The sequence below is a fragment of the Nannospalax galili genome, unplaced genomic scaffold (genome assembly GCF_000622305.1).
Source record: "Nannospalax galili isolate Female #2095 unplaced genomic scaffold, S.galili_v1.0 scaffold109, whole genome shotgun sequence".
Lineage (NCBI taxonomy): Eukaryota > Metazoa > Chordata > Mammalia > Rodentia > Spalacidae > Nannospalax > Nannospalax galili.
In genome coordinates this window covers 4,637,407-4,654,600 of record NW_008360315.1, presented here as the reverse complement: position 1 = coordinate 4,654,600, position 17,194 = coordinate 4,637,407, and the positions used below count along the sequence as shown (strand labels likewise).

The 17,194-nt window shown below is 35.4% G+C and overlaps 1 protein-coding gene across 2 annotated transcripts in view; it reads left to right on the top strand.

The window, feature by feature from the left end:
- Nucleotides 1-17,194, top strand: part of Tll1 (tolloid like 1) — a 241,358-nt gene that overhangs the window by 94,346 nt on the left and 129,818 nt on the right. For both annotated transcript variants that reach the window (XM_008824950.3, XM_029559553.1), the window contains exons 2-5: nt 8,956-9,066; nt 13,445-13,525; nt 15,191-15,343; nt 15,846-15,963. In XM_008824950.3, coding sequence (XP_008823172.1) covers nt 8,956-9,066; nt 13,445-13,525; nt 15,191-15,343; nt 15,846-15,963 — 463 coding nt within the window. The remainder of the gene's footprint in view (nt 1-8,955; nt 9,067-13,444; nt 13,526-15,190; nt 15,344-15,845; nt 15,964-17,194) is intronic.

The following is a 17,194-nucleotide window of genomic DNA, read 5'->3' as shown; positions in this document are numbered from 1 at the left end:
GCAAAAAATATTTCAGGACTAAATACTGTATTTTCACTGATTTTACATAATAATTCTAGAGACCTTTGTTCATAGATGTCACCCATTTTCAACATAGAAATCAAACACATTTTGTGTTGAAATTCCACCCTCTTAACCCAGTCATATTTTGAGATCCTCTTCCACTCTTCTGGTTCATACATTGTTTACAAACTTATGCTGTCTGGCCAGTGCTGAGATGGCCACTGACCTCTTCACTCAGTCATCCTAATCCATGGCTCTGGTGTTTCTTATCAATTTTGATCACCTAGACACTTTCACGGTATTCTCAAATGAAGGATCAAAGTCCTTCATATCTACAGCCTTTCTACTGCTTGGAGCATTCCTAGGAAGGAATAAGTAGGGCATAGATTTCCATTATTTCTCTTATCAACTTTATATTTTTCAACTTCTAAGCTGTCTTCAGAATCAGAGCATTATAGTGTCCTTCCAGACATTTAGTCTTATTGATCAAAGTAAATACAAATCTTTACACCAAGAAGGGAAGAAATATTTATACCTATATACTCTACCATCTGTCTATCCATTATCTATAATATCTATCTATCTATCTATCTATCTATCTATCATCATCATCATCTATCATCTACCTATCTATCATCTACCTATCATCTGTCATCTATCTATACACACATACATGGTTCCAAATAAGTATGTTCCTCCTTTCAGATGTATCTGTCTGTTGCTGTGAAAAAAAACTGTCCAAAACTAACTTGAAGAGGAAAAGGTTTATTTCATCTTAAAACTCCAAGGTCACAGTCCAGGAACTCAAGGCAGGAACCTAGAGGCAGATGCTGAAGCAGACAGGGAGGAATGCTATCTAAGAACTGGCTTAGATGTCCTGTGCTCAGCCTGCTTTGTATACAGCCAAGAACCAGCCTGCTTAGGGGTGGCACCACCCACAATGACCTGGGCTCTCCTGCATCACTCAACAATCAAGAAGATGCCTCACACACAAGCCCATAGACCAAGCTCATAGAGGAAATTCCTCAATTGACGTTCCTTCTTCCCAGGTGTGTCAGGTTGAAATCAAAGCCAACCAGGACAAGATGGAACATCTCATTTTATATTGAAACTATATTTAATTTCCCAAATTAATAAATGATTGATAAAGACCATTTATCTAGAGCAGGAGTTCCATGTTGCTTAAAGGAACTAATATGATTGGAATATATTTGAATAGTTTCTTTCTTTTCCCCACATAATCAATAATCCAAAGTACAACTTTTTAGTTTGTATCCCCAACACCTCAAAAAAAGAATTCTTCACTTTGTAGATGAAGACGGCTTGGCCAGGTTTCATTGATGTTTATAAATTTAGCTTCTAATTATGTTTATAAGGAAAAGCTGAGTAAATGTTTACTTAGTGGTAGTACTTAATTACCAACACTTTCTTAAAAGTTGAAGATTAGATGATTTTCTTGAGTTTATGAGGAATTATACAAAGAAAGCAGAAATGCAGATTTTCAAAAAGCTACAAACATTTTATTTTATAGTTTTATTTTATTTTTAAGACAGAGTCCCACTATAGTTCATGATGACTTTGAACTTGTGATCTTCTTGCTTCAGACTCCTGAAGATGGATCATAAGCATATGGTACAATGTCTATTAAAAATCATTTTAAATAAAATGTGATGTGGGTACCTGTTGACATTGGAGACTTAAGAAAGCCACATATTAAAATGACACTTTCCCTATTCTACTTTAAGCATATGTTTGAGAGCAGATACAAAATGAGTAACATGAGTTTTGTAAATGTTGGATAATTATTTGGGCGGTGAAGGAAAGAGGATCAAGAGTTTGAGGTCCTCCTTGTCTTGATAAGGAGTCAGTACCACCCAGAACTACATGAAGCCCTGTCTCAAAGAAACAGCACCAAAAATTAGATAATTGTTTTTCATACTTAGAGTTTCTATTAACTCTCATGTATTCACTTTGTGGGGACACTCGTTCGCTGTCTATAAAATGCCACCTGGAAATAATTTTCTCAGTTAGCATTGTCTCTAAAACATATATATTGGAGCTTTTGCCAAATCTTGTTTTCCTTTGGCAGCTTTCGGAGTAGCTGCCAATCATCTGAAAACATTAGACTTTTGAGACTTTACTGTTGCCCTTGTTCAAGTAAATTTTCTTTAAGCTTTCATTGTGAGTCAAAGCAGTCATGTCAGTTCTTTGTATGACATCATTCTTCCTCCCTAAATCAAGAAGATGGATAAGGGATAGTAAACATTGGCCATTGTTCAATCTTTGAGCTCTTCCTCCAAATTCCATACATCTCAAAGTGACTAGTTTCTACTATTTTCCTGGATTTTCTAATCCTGTAAATGGGGTAGTTAGAAGAAAAAGGATGAATTTTCTACAACTATACCTCATATCAGAAATTCCAAGAATGAAGATGAAAGGCAGTTACATTTTAAAAATGTATTTTTATTTATTATTTTTACTTTATGTGCATGAGTGTTTTGCCTGCATGTGTGTAAGTGTACCACATGTATTTAATGCCCAAAGAGGCCAGAAAAGGTGTTGGATCCCCTGGAATTGTACTTAGGAACTGTGGTTAACCACTATGTGGGTGCTGGGAATCGAACCAGGTTATCTGGAAGAATAGCAAGTGTTCTTAATCTCTGAGCCATCTCTCCAGCCCTATGTTTGAAAAATTATACTGCAATAATACATTGTCTATGAAAGGGGTTTGAAATACTCATACTTTGGAATGGTTAAATATCCAATATTTTTGTTTAAGGCAAAATTTGTCAAATAAGTAGCATATCTAGCTCCCTTTTATATACAATGTTTACCACAATCTATATTATATTTTCATTTCCAGGATTTTTTTACTCTGTGTGTGTGTGTCCACATGTTTGTGTGTGTTTATGTGTGTGGATATGTGTATATGTGTGTCTCTGTGTGTATGGGGCCAGAGGACAAGTTGTTTATCTCATTTTTTTGAGACAGGGTCTCCCACTGGCATAGGACTCACCAAGTAGGGCTAGGATAGCTGGCTGACAAGCTCCAAGGCTCTTCTTTTGTCTTTCAATTGGTTCACACCATGCCTGGATTTTATATTTGGCTTCTTGGATTCAAACTCAGGTCCTCATGCTTGTGCGGCAAGCACTTAAAAAACCGAGCTATCTCTCCAGCCACCAGCATTCAAGTGTTATATACTGAAAAACTACTATTTCTCTGTTTCTCTGACATTAAGGACTCAAGTCCTAATCATGGTTCAGTAGGTTGAGTTACAGATAAAGATAATGTACTGTATATTTCTAAAAGGTGGACTACAGATTTTAAAAGTTTTCTTTTAAAGGATGATAAACGGGGACCAGTGAGATGACTTAGCAGATACAACTTGCTGCCAAGCCTCATGGCTTGAGTTCATTTTGCCAAATCCACATAATGGTAGGGGAAAGTCCAATCCTTGCCCAGTTGTCCTCTGACCTGTACATATGTGCCATGGAATGTATATGCCCCCCACAAAAATTTATTTTATTATTATTGTTATCATTATTATTTGAGACAGAGTCTCACTATGTAGTCCTGGCTGATCTGGAACTCTCTGTGTAGACCAGGCTGGCCTTGAACTCAGAGAGATCTGCTTGCTTCTGTCTCTTGAGTGCTGGGATTAAAGGGGTAGGCCACCATGCTTAGCACACAGAAAAAAATTAATAAATAAAAGTAAAAAGCCAAATGTTTGAGAAGATAGATGTATTTAGCTTGATTTAAATATTACACAATGTGCACATATCAGCGTGCCACACTATAAGTAGGTATAATTTGTTCTTATGTTAACATAGTTAAACATGAATATAATTATATCACAAAAAGGAGTAAAGGTACAAAACACATGTTTTCCTGCTTGAACAGTTTTCAAATCCAGACTGAGGAACCAGGTGGTTAAACTGTCCTTATGGAATCCTGTGTGTTCGCCTATGATGGAAGCACCATGTGGTAGGGCAGATGGGGAGAGGAGAAACTGATGGGGTCTTTTGGGGAGAGGTGCTTTCTGGGTAAAGCATGAGATCCTCTCTTGCCTACGACATTGTGCTTTCAAGTGCAGTAATAATCAGTAACAAGGTATTTGATGCTACTGTGACAGCTGTGTTGATTTTGTTAGTGGGATTCAATGTGTTAGTATTTTTCCTCAGCAGTTTGCAAAATTTTGCCCTTGGCAAAGGCAAACGCCTTTGTATTTGTGTGATCTCTTTGACAATGTGTTTTGAAACTTTCTCCAGAAATTTTGTGGGCTCAGTGTTTATAAGCCCCATATAGATTTTGTATGCTTTAAAAAAATATTAAGAATTGGGATTGGAGAGATGTCGAGTAGTTAAGAGCACCTGGGTTTGATTCCTAGCAGCCAAATGGTGGCTAAAAATCGTCCTTAATTACAGTTCTGGGGAATTTGGCACCCTCTTCTGATCTCCATGGGCATTGCATGACTGGGTGCACTTACATACATGCAGACTATGTGCTCATGCACATTAAATAAAAATAAAATATTAAACATCACCAACTTCAATCCATCCTAAAACTACTCACTGCTCACCCTGGCATGGTGGTATATGCCTTTATTCCCAGCACTCAGGAGGCAGAAGCAGGCAAATATCTGTGTGTTCAAGGCCAGCCTGGCCTACATACAAGGCATACAAGTTACATAGAAGTTACATAGAAGGCATCTGTGGCTACAAGGAGATCCTGTCTCAAAAAGACCAAAAAGGAAAAAAAGAAAAAAAAGAAAAAGAAAACAAAAAACCAAAAATAAACTGCTCACTGGACCTCAAGTTAAGAACTAAAGGGTTGCGGCTGGAGAGATGGCTCAGTGATTAAGAGCACTGGCTGCTCTTATAGAGGACCTGGGTTCAATTCCCAGCACCCACATGGTGGCTAACAACCATCTGTAACTCCAGTTCCAGGGGGTCCAATGCCATCTTCTGATCTCTGAGGGCATTGTATGACCTGGGTGCACTTACATACATGCAGGCAATACAGTCATATACACAGGACAAAAATAAAGAATTTTTTAAAAATCTGAAGGTTTAAAGATTATTGCAGAATGATGGCAGTGAAAGATGCATCTCTTATTGTTTTAATTTTTATTGCAGTTATTTGTGTGTGTGTGTGTGTGTGTGTGTGTGTGTGTATGTGTGTGCTCATGCACAATTGCAACAGCATATGTATAGAAGTCAGAGGACAACTTGCAGGAGGCAGTTGGTTATTTACTTCTACAGTGTGGGTCATGGGGATTGAACTCTGGTCACTAGGTCAAGTGGTAAGTACCTCTACATGCTGAGTAATTTCACTGCCCCCCTGTATAATGATTTTTAAATTAAACTTTAAACAAAATATTGGTTCTTAGTTCTATAATTTATGCTGTATATGACTCAAGACTCATCTCTTAAAGAGTGAAGAGAACCATAATTTAGATTGCATAGCCTTGCTTTACATTATTTTATAAAGTGCTTTTGCTTTGTGTATCACAACCGAATCACTAGCGCTCTCTCTCTCTCTCTCTCTCTCTCTCTCTCTCTCTCCTCTCCTCTCTCACTCTCTCTCTCTTTTTGAGTACATTGAAGGCAATGTAGTAGTACATTGAAGGCAAATGACCTTTAGGTGAAAAACAAAACCTGTGGTTTTTCATGTAGTTTAATTCTCCCTGACATTTGGTTTTGGACGGTTTGGCAGCTCCAACTCCCTTTTTTTGACCATAGGAATCCAAGCAGAATTCCAAATAGATGGCAAATATTCTAATTCCACTTGAACATTTATTTCCATAATCCCACCCCATAGAAGCAACTTCCCATACTGCTTTCGATCTGATCTCACCAACCTCAAATCTCTGTATTAAACAGACCAAATAAATGATAATTCATACTTCTAAAGGCTCTTCTCTATAATTTTGGAGATTTTTGGTCCAAAATAAAAAGAATATGACAAATAGAAAGGAAAAGAAAAAAACCTGCAAAGCAGAATTGTGAATCTCATGTATTTTTGCATCTAAATATCGACCTACATTAGACTATAATGATGATTCTAAATAGATATAAATATAAATTGTCAGACTAGCTAATGGACCTATACATACATAAATTATTTTAACACACAGAAATAGGACAATCAGATTTAACCAGAGATGACATAAGAAAACCTGAAAATGTGTGCAATATAAAGAAATTTTGTTTTTTAAATGATGTGATTGGTTGAAAATTATTAGATGTGTGGTTTTTCTCTTGTAGTACTGATGTGACGATGTATGTAGTCTAACATGCATCCGGACAGCACATAAAAAGTTGAATTCATCAGTCACTAAATCTACTGTCTACTAGGAAGTACTTCATTTTCTCCTATACCAATTTATGGAATATTTAGAATTGTCTGCCAAGCTGTATCTGAAACTATTAGGGAAAATTCGATACGTAAAATGGGTTTATGTTTTCCAGACTCTATTTAAGATGGAACTCTCTGTTTCATCTCTAAGTATCATCTGGCACCAAGCGCTTTTTTTTCTCTACAGAAGTTTCCACTCCTGTGACACATCTTTTCATTGGACTTCTGTTCTATGTTTGTTATAACCCATCGGGGCAAAAAACTTACCTCATAGGAAATGCTATTATAAGAAAATAAAAATCCAAAATACACTGGATTATTTTACTGAAACTCCATTTATTGTGTAGAATGCAGAATTGACAAATGAACACTTTAATTGGTAGCGTGATGAGACAGTCCTTTCAGAGAAGAGGGAAAGGCTTCAGAAATAAAAGCAAATAGTAATAAAGATGTTGATGGTGGCAATCATTTTCATTAATTGGGAGCTTGTTCAACATGTAAAGATCTGAAGCTCTTCTCTTCCCCCACTGAATCCTGATTTTTTTTCTTAATTAAATTGTTTAATTTCTATGCAAAGTTGGAGACCTCCTACTTTAGGTTCTCTAATTGTCCCAGAACTTCAGCATTAAGGGTGAGACAAGATATTCTGTCAGCCTCTGCCCACAATTTGTTCAGCCATACACTTAAGACGAGTGTTCTTTTGTTTGTGTTTGTTTTTTTTTTAAAACTAGCAAACTCAGATTTACCTGAGTACTTTGAAAACACATGAAATCTATTTCAATGGAAACAAGCAGTACATCATAATGGACAGAGCACTGTATTTATGTAGATCATCTCTAACATGGCTTTGTGGGTATAACAGTCTTAGTGTTTGTTGTATGTGTACAAAGCTGAATTTGATTTTAGAGTCTGGATTTAATTTTAAGCATCAAAGTTCTTAGTGTTATAAACTGTCCTCTCTCCATGACTTTGCTTCTGCAATAGTAAGTGACAGTAAACAATTTAAATCTGAAGAAAGAGTTTTCCATATTTTGAACTGATAATCTACCTTGAACTAAATTCTATTTTCTTCCTGTCCTGATTTATATATAAATCTGACCCTTGCTTATCTCCTGTAAGTTTTGTATAGGGGACCTAAAGTTGCTAGTTAATTAAATTAATTATATAATATAATAAACATTTTTGGATGCCTAAAACATTTGATAGTTTTTGGGATTGAAGAATTTTGTAAATTAACAACTTTTTATTAACTAGTTCTTGATCATGTTAAAAAGGATTTTTGTCATTTCACCAATTTTATTGTATTTTCTTCTTTTCCTCTTCGGTTTTGCAGAAGATAATTTCAAGTTAATACAAAAAGCATATTTGTATGTTTGTATCAAAAAGAAAAGAAAGACAAAACAAAGTAGTGAATACCTCAGGGATTCTAGGCAGTTCTCAGAGTTTTATGGTGTCATTATCGATTTATTATTTCTCCCAAATTTTCTGAAGTTATTATGTTGTGACATCTGGCAATACAAAGAGATCAATTGGTTTAGTTTGTACTCTAAAAGGAAGCTATTTTATTATTATACTAATATGTATTTATGACCTTAAAAGATAAATTTGCATACCAGTTAAAGTGAACTCCCATTATCTCATGATGTTTTATCGAGCTTTGCTTTATTAAATAGCATAAAGTACTGGACAGAATCTGAATGGTTTTCAGGTTGTCGGATCATTTTGAGGTTCCTGAATGGGCAAACTGTGTCTCTAGTCATTAAAAATGAACAAATTGGCACCTAGTTCTTACCTACATAAATGTTGACTTAAAAATTGGTTTTGGTAATTGTCTATGAATTTATAAAAACTCAAAAGTAATGCTGTCTTTAAAGAAATGCTTTGTAAGCATACAGAACATGCTGAATGAGTGGCTAACAACATGGCATCCTATGTTTTGGTTGTATCTTGGTGAATCATATCATCATAGCCCACACTTTTGCTGTGACTACTTCTGCCTGTTGGTGAAAACTTGTACCAGTCACAAGGACTCACAGAAAAATTCAAGCATTTGTATTACATTTTCACGAATGTCCAGATTAACTCATGGTTTTCCATTTGTCTTTGCTTAGAATTCCTTGTAGATAGGTAACAATCTCATTCAAGGAAGCTATTTTTATCCACTTTCCAAAGAATTAAAGTTTTTTTTAAATGAAGGTTATATATATATATATATATATGTATGACAATTCCAATACCTCCAGGTAAGGTTATTTCAGCAATGATCTATTTTTTTTAAGTTTCATTTTTAAATTGTGTGTGTGTGGGTGTGTGTGTGTGTGTGTGTGTGTGTGTGTGTGTGTGTGTGTGATAGGGTGCGGGTGCCCATGGAGGCCAGAAGAAGGTGTCAAATATCCCTGGAGCTGGAGTTAAGGGTGGTTGTGAACCACCTGATGTGAGTGCTGGGAATCAAACTCTGGTCCTCTGTAAGAGTGGTATGCTTTCTTGATTCTGAGTTGTCTCTCTAGCCCTTTAACAGTGTTCTTATAATTAGCTTTATTTGCATCGATTTTACTCTGAAATATTTTACATTTGAATTCCACTTTTCCTTTTTAGCTGTGTTTTGGGGTGATATTGCCTTAGATGATGAAGACTTAAATATCTTTCAAATAGATAGGACCATTGACCTGACACAGAACCCCTTTGCAAAACTTGGACATACCACAGGTATGGATGATTATTTGAATATATTTATATTTATTTTGGAGAAAGTACACTTGAAATCCTTTGAATGCTCTTAATGTCTCACTGACCAAATTTGTATATGGAAATAAGCATAGTTTGAAGTTTAGGTTTTAGTAATAATTTTTATTTTATTATTTTATTTAACAACCACATGGTTGCTCTGGGCCAAGCTTGTTTCTGCATTAATAACTTTCATGTAAACCTCAGAGGTAATTTCAATTTTAGTTTTTCTGAATATTTTTGGATTATGCCTAAATGAAAATTGAGATGTTTAGAGGATTACTTTTATTAAAATTAAAATTTTCTTTATAATTTCTTGGTAAAAAAATTATTCTGCATTCTATTTTGGATGAAATTGCAAGTCCTAAAGCAAAAACTTTTGCTTTTTCCTTTAGTTGGTAAATATTTGGGTTTTTTTTATGTTATTATTGTTGTTTGAAAGTGTCTCATATAGTACCAGGCTGTCATCAAACTCCTGATTCTTTTTAAAATGTATATTTTATGGAGTTTTTATGCATTTCATATAATAGATCTTAACCATGTTTAGGCCCCCATCTGCACCTCCCTGTAATCCCCCCACAGGACTTCATGCATTCTGCCATATATGTCAAGGCCTTTCCAGTCAAGCATTTGTATCAGATGAAACAGGGAACAGAGAGAATGCTAATACATCCCTCAACTCTCAGCAGTGAAGCTTCTTCATACAACAGAGAGCGATGCACACAAACTCCTGATTCTTCTACCTCTGCCTCCTGAGTGCTGGGGTTACAAGCATGTGCCACCACACCAAGGTCTAAGCTCTAAAACATTGATTCACTGTTATGCCTTTTGATCTCAGTTCATTCCTCTCTGTGCTATTTTTCTTCTTCTATTCCACAGAAAGTTAAAGATGTAGTTCTTTCTGGTATCTATAGATAAATACATTTTAGAGTTAAGACTTTTTGCTATGAATCAATATTTCTTTTCTAACTCAGTTTTGGGGCAGCCCTTTCTATTTCAGTAAATTCCAACATACAGAAAGGCTGACATGATACTGTAGAAGATGTCAGTGGTTAGTTCTTAGATTTAGCAATGGCTAACAGTTTGCTCTATTTGTTTTCTGTATGTGGACATGCATGTGCAAAAAGTGAGGAAATATTTTGAAATTATTTACAAAAATATGTCTAAAATGTAATTTTCAATGTAATTTTCTAATTTCAGTATTAGACATTTTAGCAAATAGCTTCTAAGAATAAGGACATTGGCATATGCAGCTAAAGTACCATTATCACAACTAAGGAAACAACTTGAAACATGAAATATAAAAAATGAACTCTAACTCATTTAAAAATAATATGTTTTGACTTTTTTTTGTCTTTTTGAGAAAGAGTCTCCCCTTAGCCCCTGCTGTCCTGGAACTCACTATGTAGACCAGGCTGGCCTTGAACTCACAGAGATCAGCCAGCCTCTGCCTCCCAAGTGCTGGGATTAAAGGTGTGCACCACCATGCCTGGCTTGCTTTGGCCTTTTTATACACAGTGTCAATCTTTCCTGTTGCTGAATTAGTATGAAAGGAAAAACAAGCTTTATTTTTTCATTTTTAATTTGTTTTTTATTTTTGGTCTTTTTTGAGACAGGGTCTCCTTGTAGAGACACTGGAACTTGCAATGTAGATTGTGCTGGCCTAGATCTCACAAAGATCCACTTGTCTCTGCCTCCTCCTAGTGATGAGATTTAAAGGTGAGAGTCACCACGCCTGGCTACCCAAGCTATATTTTTAATGAATAGCCTTTTATTGCACATATATGTACATATACAAATATAAATACATAGATAATATTTGTGTTGTATGTGTAACTATGTATCATAAGACAGCTTGTGAGCTATTGATAACTACAGCCTCTTTATGCTGCTCTGTCCAGCGCATTCCAAGCACTGAACAACTGATTAGCACAAAAATTTGCTCTGTGAATGCAGATAGATTTTCGAAAGTTAGGAATATCTATAACCTTACACACACACACACACACACACACACACACACACACACACACGCACAAGCCAAGTCTCCTTATGACATTCTCATGCCTCCCTGGGCACAGTTGATCCTCCTTCCAATCTTTCCCCTCCAGGCTTTGCTTTGGAATCAGAACCAAAATCTTCCTCAACAGAATGTTTCTTGGTGAACTTCTTAGTCACCATGTGACTCTTACAACTTTTCTGAAGGCAGTTTAATCCTGGACAATAAACTGCTGACACTACTCAACAAAATCCCGTATTTGTGAAGTTGCGTTTTGAGCTTCTATTGAAGTTTCCCTTGCTGTAGAACATTCCTTTAGCCTCACTTCACCATTATTTTGGAGCCATTAATTTTCTATTACTAAATAATTTTAACAGTATTATTGAATTTTGTTATTTTCTTTAAAATTAGACTGAGAAAACATAGTTGCAGGAAAAAGTAACATCATTTAAAATATATAGGTTAAAAATTATACTCAATAATAAAAACACTTATTATAAATCTATGGCTGATAAGCATGTGCATCTGAAAGTTCTGTCATTCTTGAACTAGACAGGTGGTTTTCCAAACAATTTATATATAATCTGTATTTGACTTTTTTCTTACTCAGTCTAAATTTTCCTTTCCTGTTAATTTTTTATGCTAAGTTATTATTTTTATCTCCTAATTTCAAAATGTATGAGCTACATTCGTAAATAAACTTTTAATTTGTATATTTTCATTGCATCCTAGAATATGTGATAAACAACTATATCCTTTCAAAAACTTTAGTAATCAACCAACGCCAAATTATAATTTATTTCAAAATTATCCAAAATTGCTGAAAATATTTTTCAAAACATAATTACTTTTCCTAGGATTACAAGATTGATTTCCAATTCTGTAATTACTCTTATCTCTAGAACTATCTTAACATTAGCAAAAAAATTTCTTTTTTCTTTTAAGGAGCCTTTTGTATATCTGGTTACATGTATTCCATCTAATATAAATATAGTGGTCATTTCAAACACACAGATGCCATACTTTTAAAAAGTACCAAGTAACTGCTTAGGAATGAATGCATGAATGTATGACCTCATCCATCTAAAATGTTTGATGGAAAAATTTCAAAAATTTTTCTCAAGATACACAGCAAAAATGTGACCATGTAATGCAAATAATTAGGCAGATTGCTAGTCAGTGGTCAGCTCTCTCACTTGTTTGCCTTATAAGGACATTTGACTTCTTTTGTGAGAGGCTTATATGGCAATAGATTTTATTATTGTTCCAATCTAGGTGAGTGAGTTTTAGTGTCAATGTCAAAGGAAACATTGCTAGTTAAATTCTGAGACTAACTTACTGTCTGCATGGATTTCTGACCATCTCATTTTCTTTGCCCAAACTCTGAGCTGTGGACTCTTAGTAATGCAAGTTCTGCTGCCTTTCTCTGATTCCATTAACAGTGGTGCTTGATGTTTGCACAGTGATGATTTTTTGTTTTAAATATTAAAATTTCAAGGAGGAAAGGAAAGTAGGAGACAAAATTGGGAGCAACATTATATTCCAACCTTAGAATGGAAATCTAGGGAGTTGGAGTTTTCCCAAACTCTGATTCCTGGCTTACAACAGAAAACTACCTTTATGAGTCTCTGTTCAAAAAACTGGAAAATAAAACTCAAGAATTTCTTTATTCCTTTGCTCTCCTATTCCTTATGTGCTACACTAGCCTTTGGATCTGGTTTTATAAATCTTACAAATCTCATACTTACAGTATGCATGGAATACATTTTGCAGTTGGACACCCATTTGAGTTTTATCATGTTACTTTTTTCTAATTATACAAAATAGAGAAATTAATTTTTTTAATGGAGCTGAATATGTTATGAAATTGATAATGGTATTTTGAACCTCAGGAGCAATAATTGCCCAGCAAATTTACCATAGTATTGTTTTGATTTTCATTGATTAACCTGGCATCTGAAAGACACAGTTTCGTAGGAAAGATGTATCAGTCAATAGGGCCATGTGACTCCCTGACATTCCACAAAACAGACTCTGTGACAGTTAGTGATGTCAAGGTCACTGAGAAGACAAATGTTTCAAATTATCATTGGATGATGCAATTGCCATGATGCCCAAATACAGTCATTTAGGCTCTGTCTGAACTTTTCTACCTCCTTATTTTTAGCTACTAACATTGGTTCTTGTAGAAATTTCACCCTCTACAATGATTCAGAGATAATAATCCCTACTTTAAGACCATATAAAACATGTCTAAAGAGAAATTAGCATAATGTATTTATTTATTGTTTATTTGAAAGAACACTAAATAGTGTGTTATAACCACACTGTATTAGACTTAATATTTTTCTTTTATTTTAGGTGGATTTGGAGATCATGGTATGTCAAAGAAACGAGGGGCCCTCTATCAACTTATAGACAGGATAAGAAGAATTGGCTCTGGTATATCAATGTTTAAAGTTGCAGACGCTTGACTTGATGTACAGTAAATATTATACTCATAGAAGTTTAGTTTATTAAAATCTGTGTGTCACTATTCTGTGAAGTAGGTAATAGATAATCTGAGAGAGTCCTTTCTTCATTTGCATTGTTAGCTCATATTTGATGTAAGGATTTTAGAACTTAAGTTGGAGTATCCTGAAATTTTCCTCTGATTTAGTTTGAGCTTTTTGTTATTCAAACTACATTATGCATTAATTGTGTTGTTTATATTCATTGCAGTTAGTTTATCATGCCAAGATATTTTATAAACCATAGAGCTTCATCAATTTTTATCAAATGAAAATAAGTCATAGGTATTTGCTTTGAAATAAAATCCAGTTTCGTTAACTTAGCAAAATGATACTTCAGTTTAGAAAACAGTTGATCCAGGCATGGTTGTGTATGCCTGAATTCAGAGCACTTGGGAAGTTGAGGCAGGTGGACTGCAATAAGTCACAGATCACCCTGTGCTAAATCGTGGATTTTAAGACTTCTTAAGCTATAAAGTGAGACCAAGTCTCAAAAACAGAACAAAACCAAAAAATAAAATCAAACAGGGTAAGAATTAATGTTTTCAATCACTAAAATATTTACATATGCATATATTTCATAATTTCATTCTGAATTCATGATTAGTTTGTATATGATATTGAATTCATTTCTATTTGTAGATTTTGGACTCTTGCTTTGAAGTCCTCTGTTTTTTATATCCTAACATCCTTTCAATTGATAGATTAATAACTAAATGCTCAAAGAGCCTATTTTTCCAGAAGTATTTTTCCTAGGAAAGATGACTTGCTCAAGGACATCAAAGAGATAGACATACTCAAAACCTAGGCATAGGAACAGAAATTTACTCTTTTCCACTTTATATTAGTAGGGGACATTTGTAACAACTGGGACAGATGAATCGAAAGAATCTTCATACAAAGTTGTGAAAAGAAAACACAGTAAAAAACTTCCATGAAGGCCAAGATAATAAGATCTTGACTTGGTGATTTCTCAAGGATAAGCAGCATTTTCTGCTGTTCTATCACTGTGGATCATGCTGATAGCTGGAAAAGAATACACAGGAGGTTGGAATGGACATAGCCCAGCGCTTGTCTCAGTGACCAACACCACAGTATCCTGACCGATGTCCATACTGTGGCATTTACAACTTTAGGCTGTGCTGCTAGAATACCAATCTTGATTTAAAGGATTAACTATTCAATGAGAATTTTAAAAAAGGTCTTGAATGTTTTAAGCATTTACTAAGCATTATCTGTTTCATCTTTGGTGAGTGGCTCATGAGTTGATAAGGTAGAAAATATAAACAAGTTTTCTAGGACCTTATGCCTACCTGACTTCTACTTCTATAGGCCATTAGACGGAAATTCATCACAGTTACTGTGATGAATTAGGAAATACTATTAGGAAATAGTAATGTACCATGATACACTTAAACATTTTAATGCTTTTCTTAAGTATGTAATATAACTGAAGTTTTCCTTTAATGCATTTACCTCCAGCATATTCATACAAATATGTAAATAAGACATTTCAACTTCTGTCCTTTAAGAGGTAAATAATTCCCTGACCAACAGAAGACTTCTGTTTCACAGAATGTTTTAAATGTCACTACAGGCTTGGAGCAAAACAGCACAATAAAAGGAAAAGTACCTCTAAAATTCTCAGGGCAAAATGAGAAAAATCGCGTTCCGAGGGCTGCTACATCAAGAACAGAAAGAATATGGCCTGGAGGTGTTATTCCTTATGTTATAGGAGGCAACTTCACTGGTAAGATAGCCCCTGCCTTTACGTGTCATTAAAAATGTTAGGCAGATTATAATTTTTTATAGACCATTAATATAGAAATATACTCTCTAATCAAACTGAAAAAAGACTCAATTAACGTAAGTTGCTAGTCTAGAATATCTCTGACATTGAAACAAAACATTCTGAGTTTTGCATTTTGAGTCTAAAGTATTGTTTTAGCTCTTGAACTGTTTCATTTACCCAGTAAATGCAGAAAGCGACTTCTCTTCCTTGACAGGTGGTGTGCACACACCATTTCCAGAGTCTTGTACCCACATATCTGTAGAGATAGTGGGCCTTAACCTTCTGATTATAAAGTGAGTGTCGATTCTGAACAATGGCTCATGTGTGGTGTGGCGCTGTAAAATAGACTTGGGTTGATGACAGAACTGTGAACCAGGACAGGGGTGGGGGGTGTAGTCAACACAAAGCCCACCTCCCTGGGGGGCAGACACTGTCTTATTAAAGTCATGAATTTTTCCAGGCAGCCAGCGAGCCATGTTCAAGCAGGCCATGAGGCACTGGGAAAAGCACACATGTGTGACTTTCATTGAGAGAAGCGATGAAGAGAGTTACATTGTATTCACCTACAGGCCTTGTGGGTAAGTAGAACTGAGGAATGATTTTAGTTTTGAAGGAAAAAGGTGAAAAATCTATAGGTAAGATTCCTTTCTTCTTGTTTGCACTGTATGTTAGCCAAGAGAAAGCCTGAGTTTTGCATAAGAAAATGCATATCCATCAAATATATTTTGTGACCGCAGGATTTTGTGCCTCTATTGCAGGTAATTTCTCTTACAACAGTAGTGTTGCCAACATTCCACTCGCTTTAGTTAGGAGCGTGAGTCTCCCTGTCCTGTGCATTGGCCGCGAGGAAGTCCATGTAGTTAGTTTCTAGGACAGTTACCCACAAGCTATTCCGTGTGCCCCTGTTCCACCAACTCCACCCCTAGAATTATCTTCCAAAAATACTGGTCAGAGCAAGATTCAACACTCTCTGTGACTATTTGGTGTTCTCTCCTCCAGTGATGCTTATAAATTTATTTATAGGATAACAAACGCTTTCTTAAAAATAATCAGGGGAAAGGCAAACAAAAACAAAAACAAAAAGAAGACATGAAGTTGAGAAGGGGTGATGGGGTCGGTGGAGGGACCAGGAGGAGTGGGATAGAAGGGAGCGGAGGCTGATATGATCAAAGGACACGTAAGAAACTATCAAACAAAATAAAAATGACATCCTAAAATAAATAATAAGTTTAAGTGCTGGCAAGATGGCTCAGAGAATGAAGTCCTGGTCACTAGATCCAATGACATGAGGTTGATCTCCAGAAACCATACAGTAGAAGCAGATGACTGACTCCCACAATTCATCTCTGATGTCCTCCTGTGCACAGGGCATGCTCATCCACACACATGCATGCATATGCACACAAATGAACACATGCATGTAATTTTTAATTAAAAAAGATTCTGTAAATACAGAGATTATATTTTAGTACCTATTTCTACAGTGGAATACCAAGGGGGGAATTATTGAAATCGGAATTATGTTTCTGATTAGAAAGAGAATAGTTACTCTTTCCTTTTAGAAGTGAAGCTTTTCATTCCTATCCCAGAACAGAGCATTTTATGAAATCCTGACCCGAGAATATAAAATACAAATTTCTTGGTATGGCTCTCTAAGAACACCAAGAACTTAGAATGTCCGTTTCAGCTCTTTCTGCCTCCACATCTCCTTTTAAAAATAGTTTACTTACTATTTTTATTTTAAGTCTATCAGTGTATTGTCTGCATATAGGCAGGTGCACCTGTCTCATGCCATGCCTGCAGAGTTCA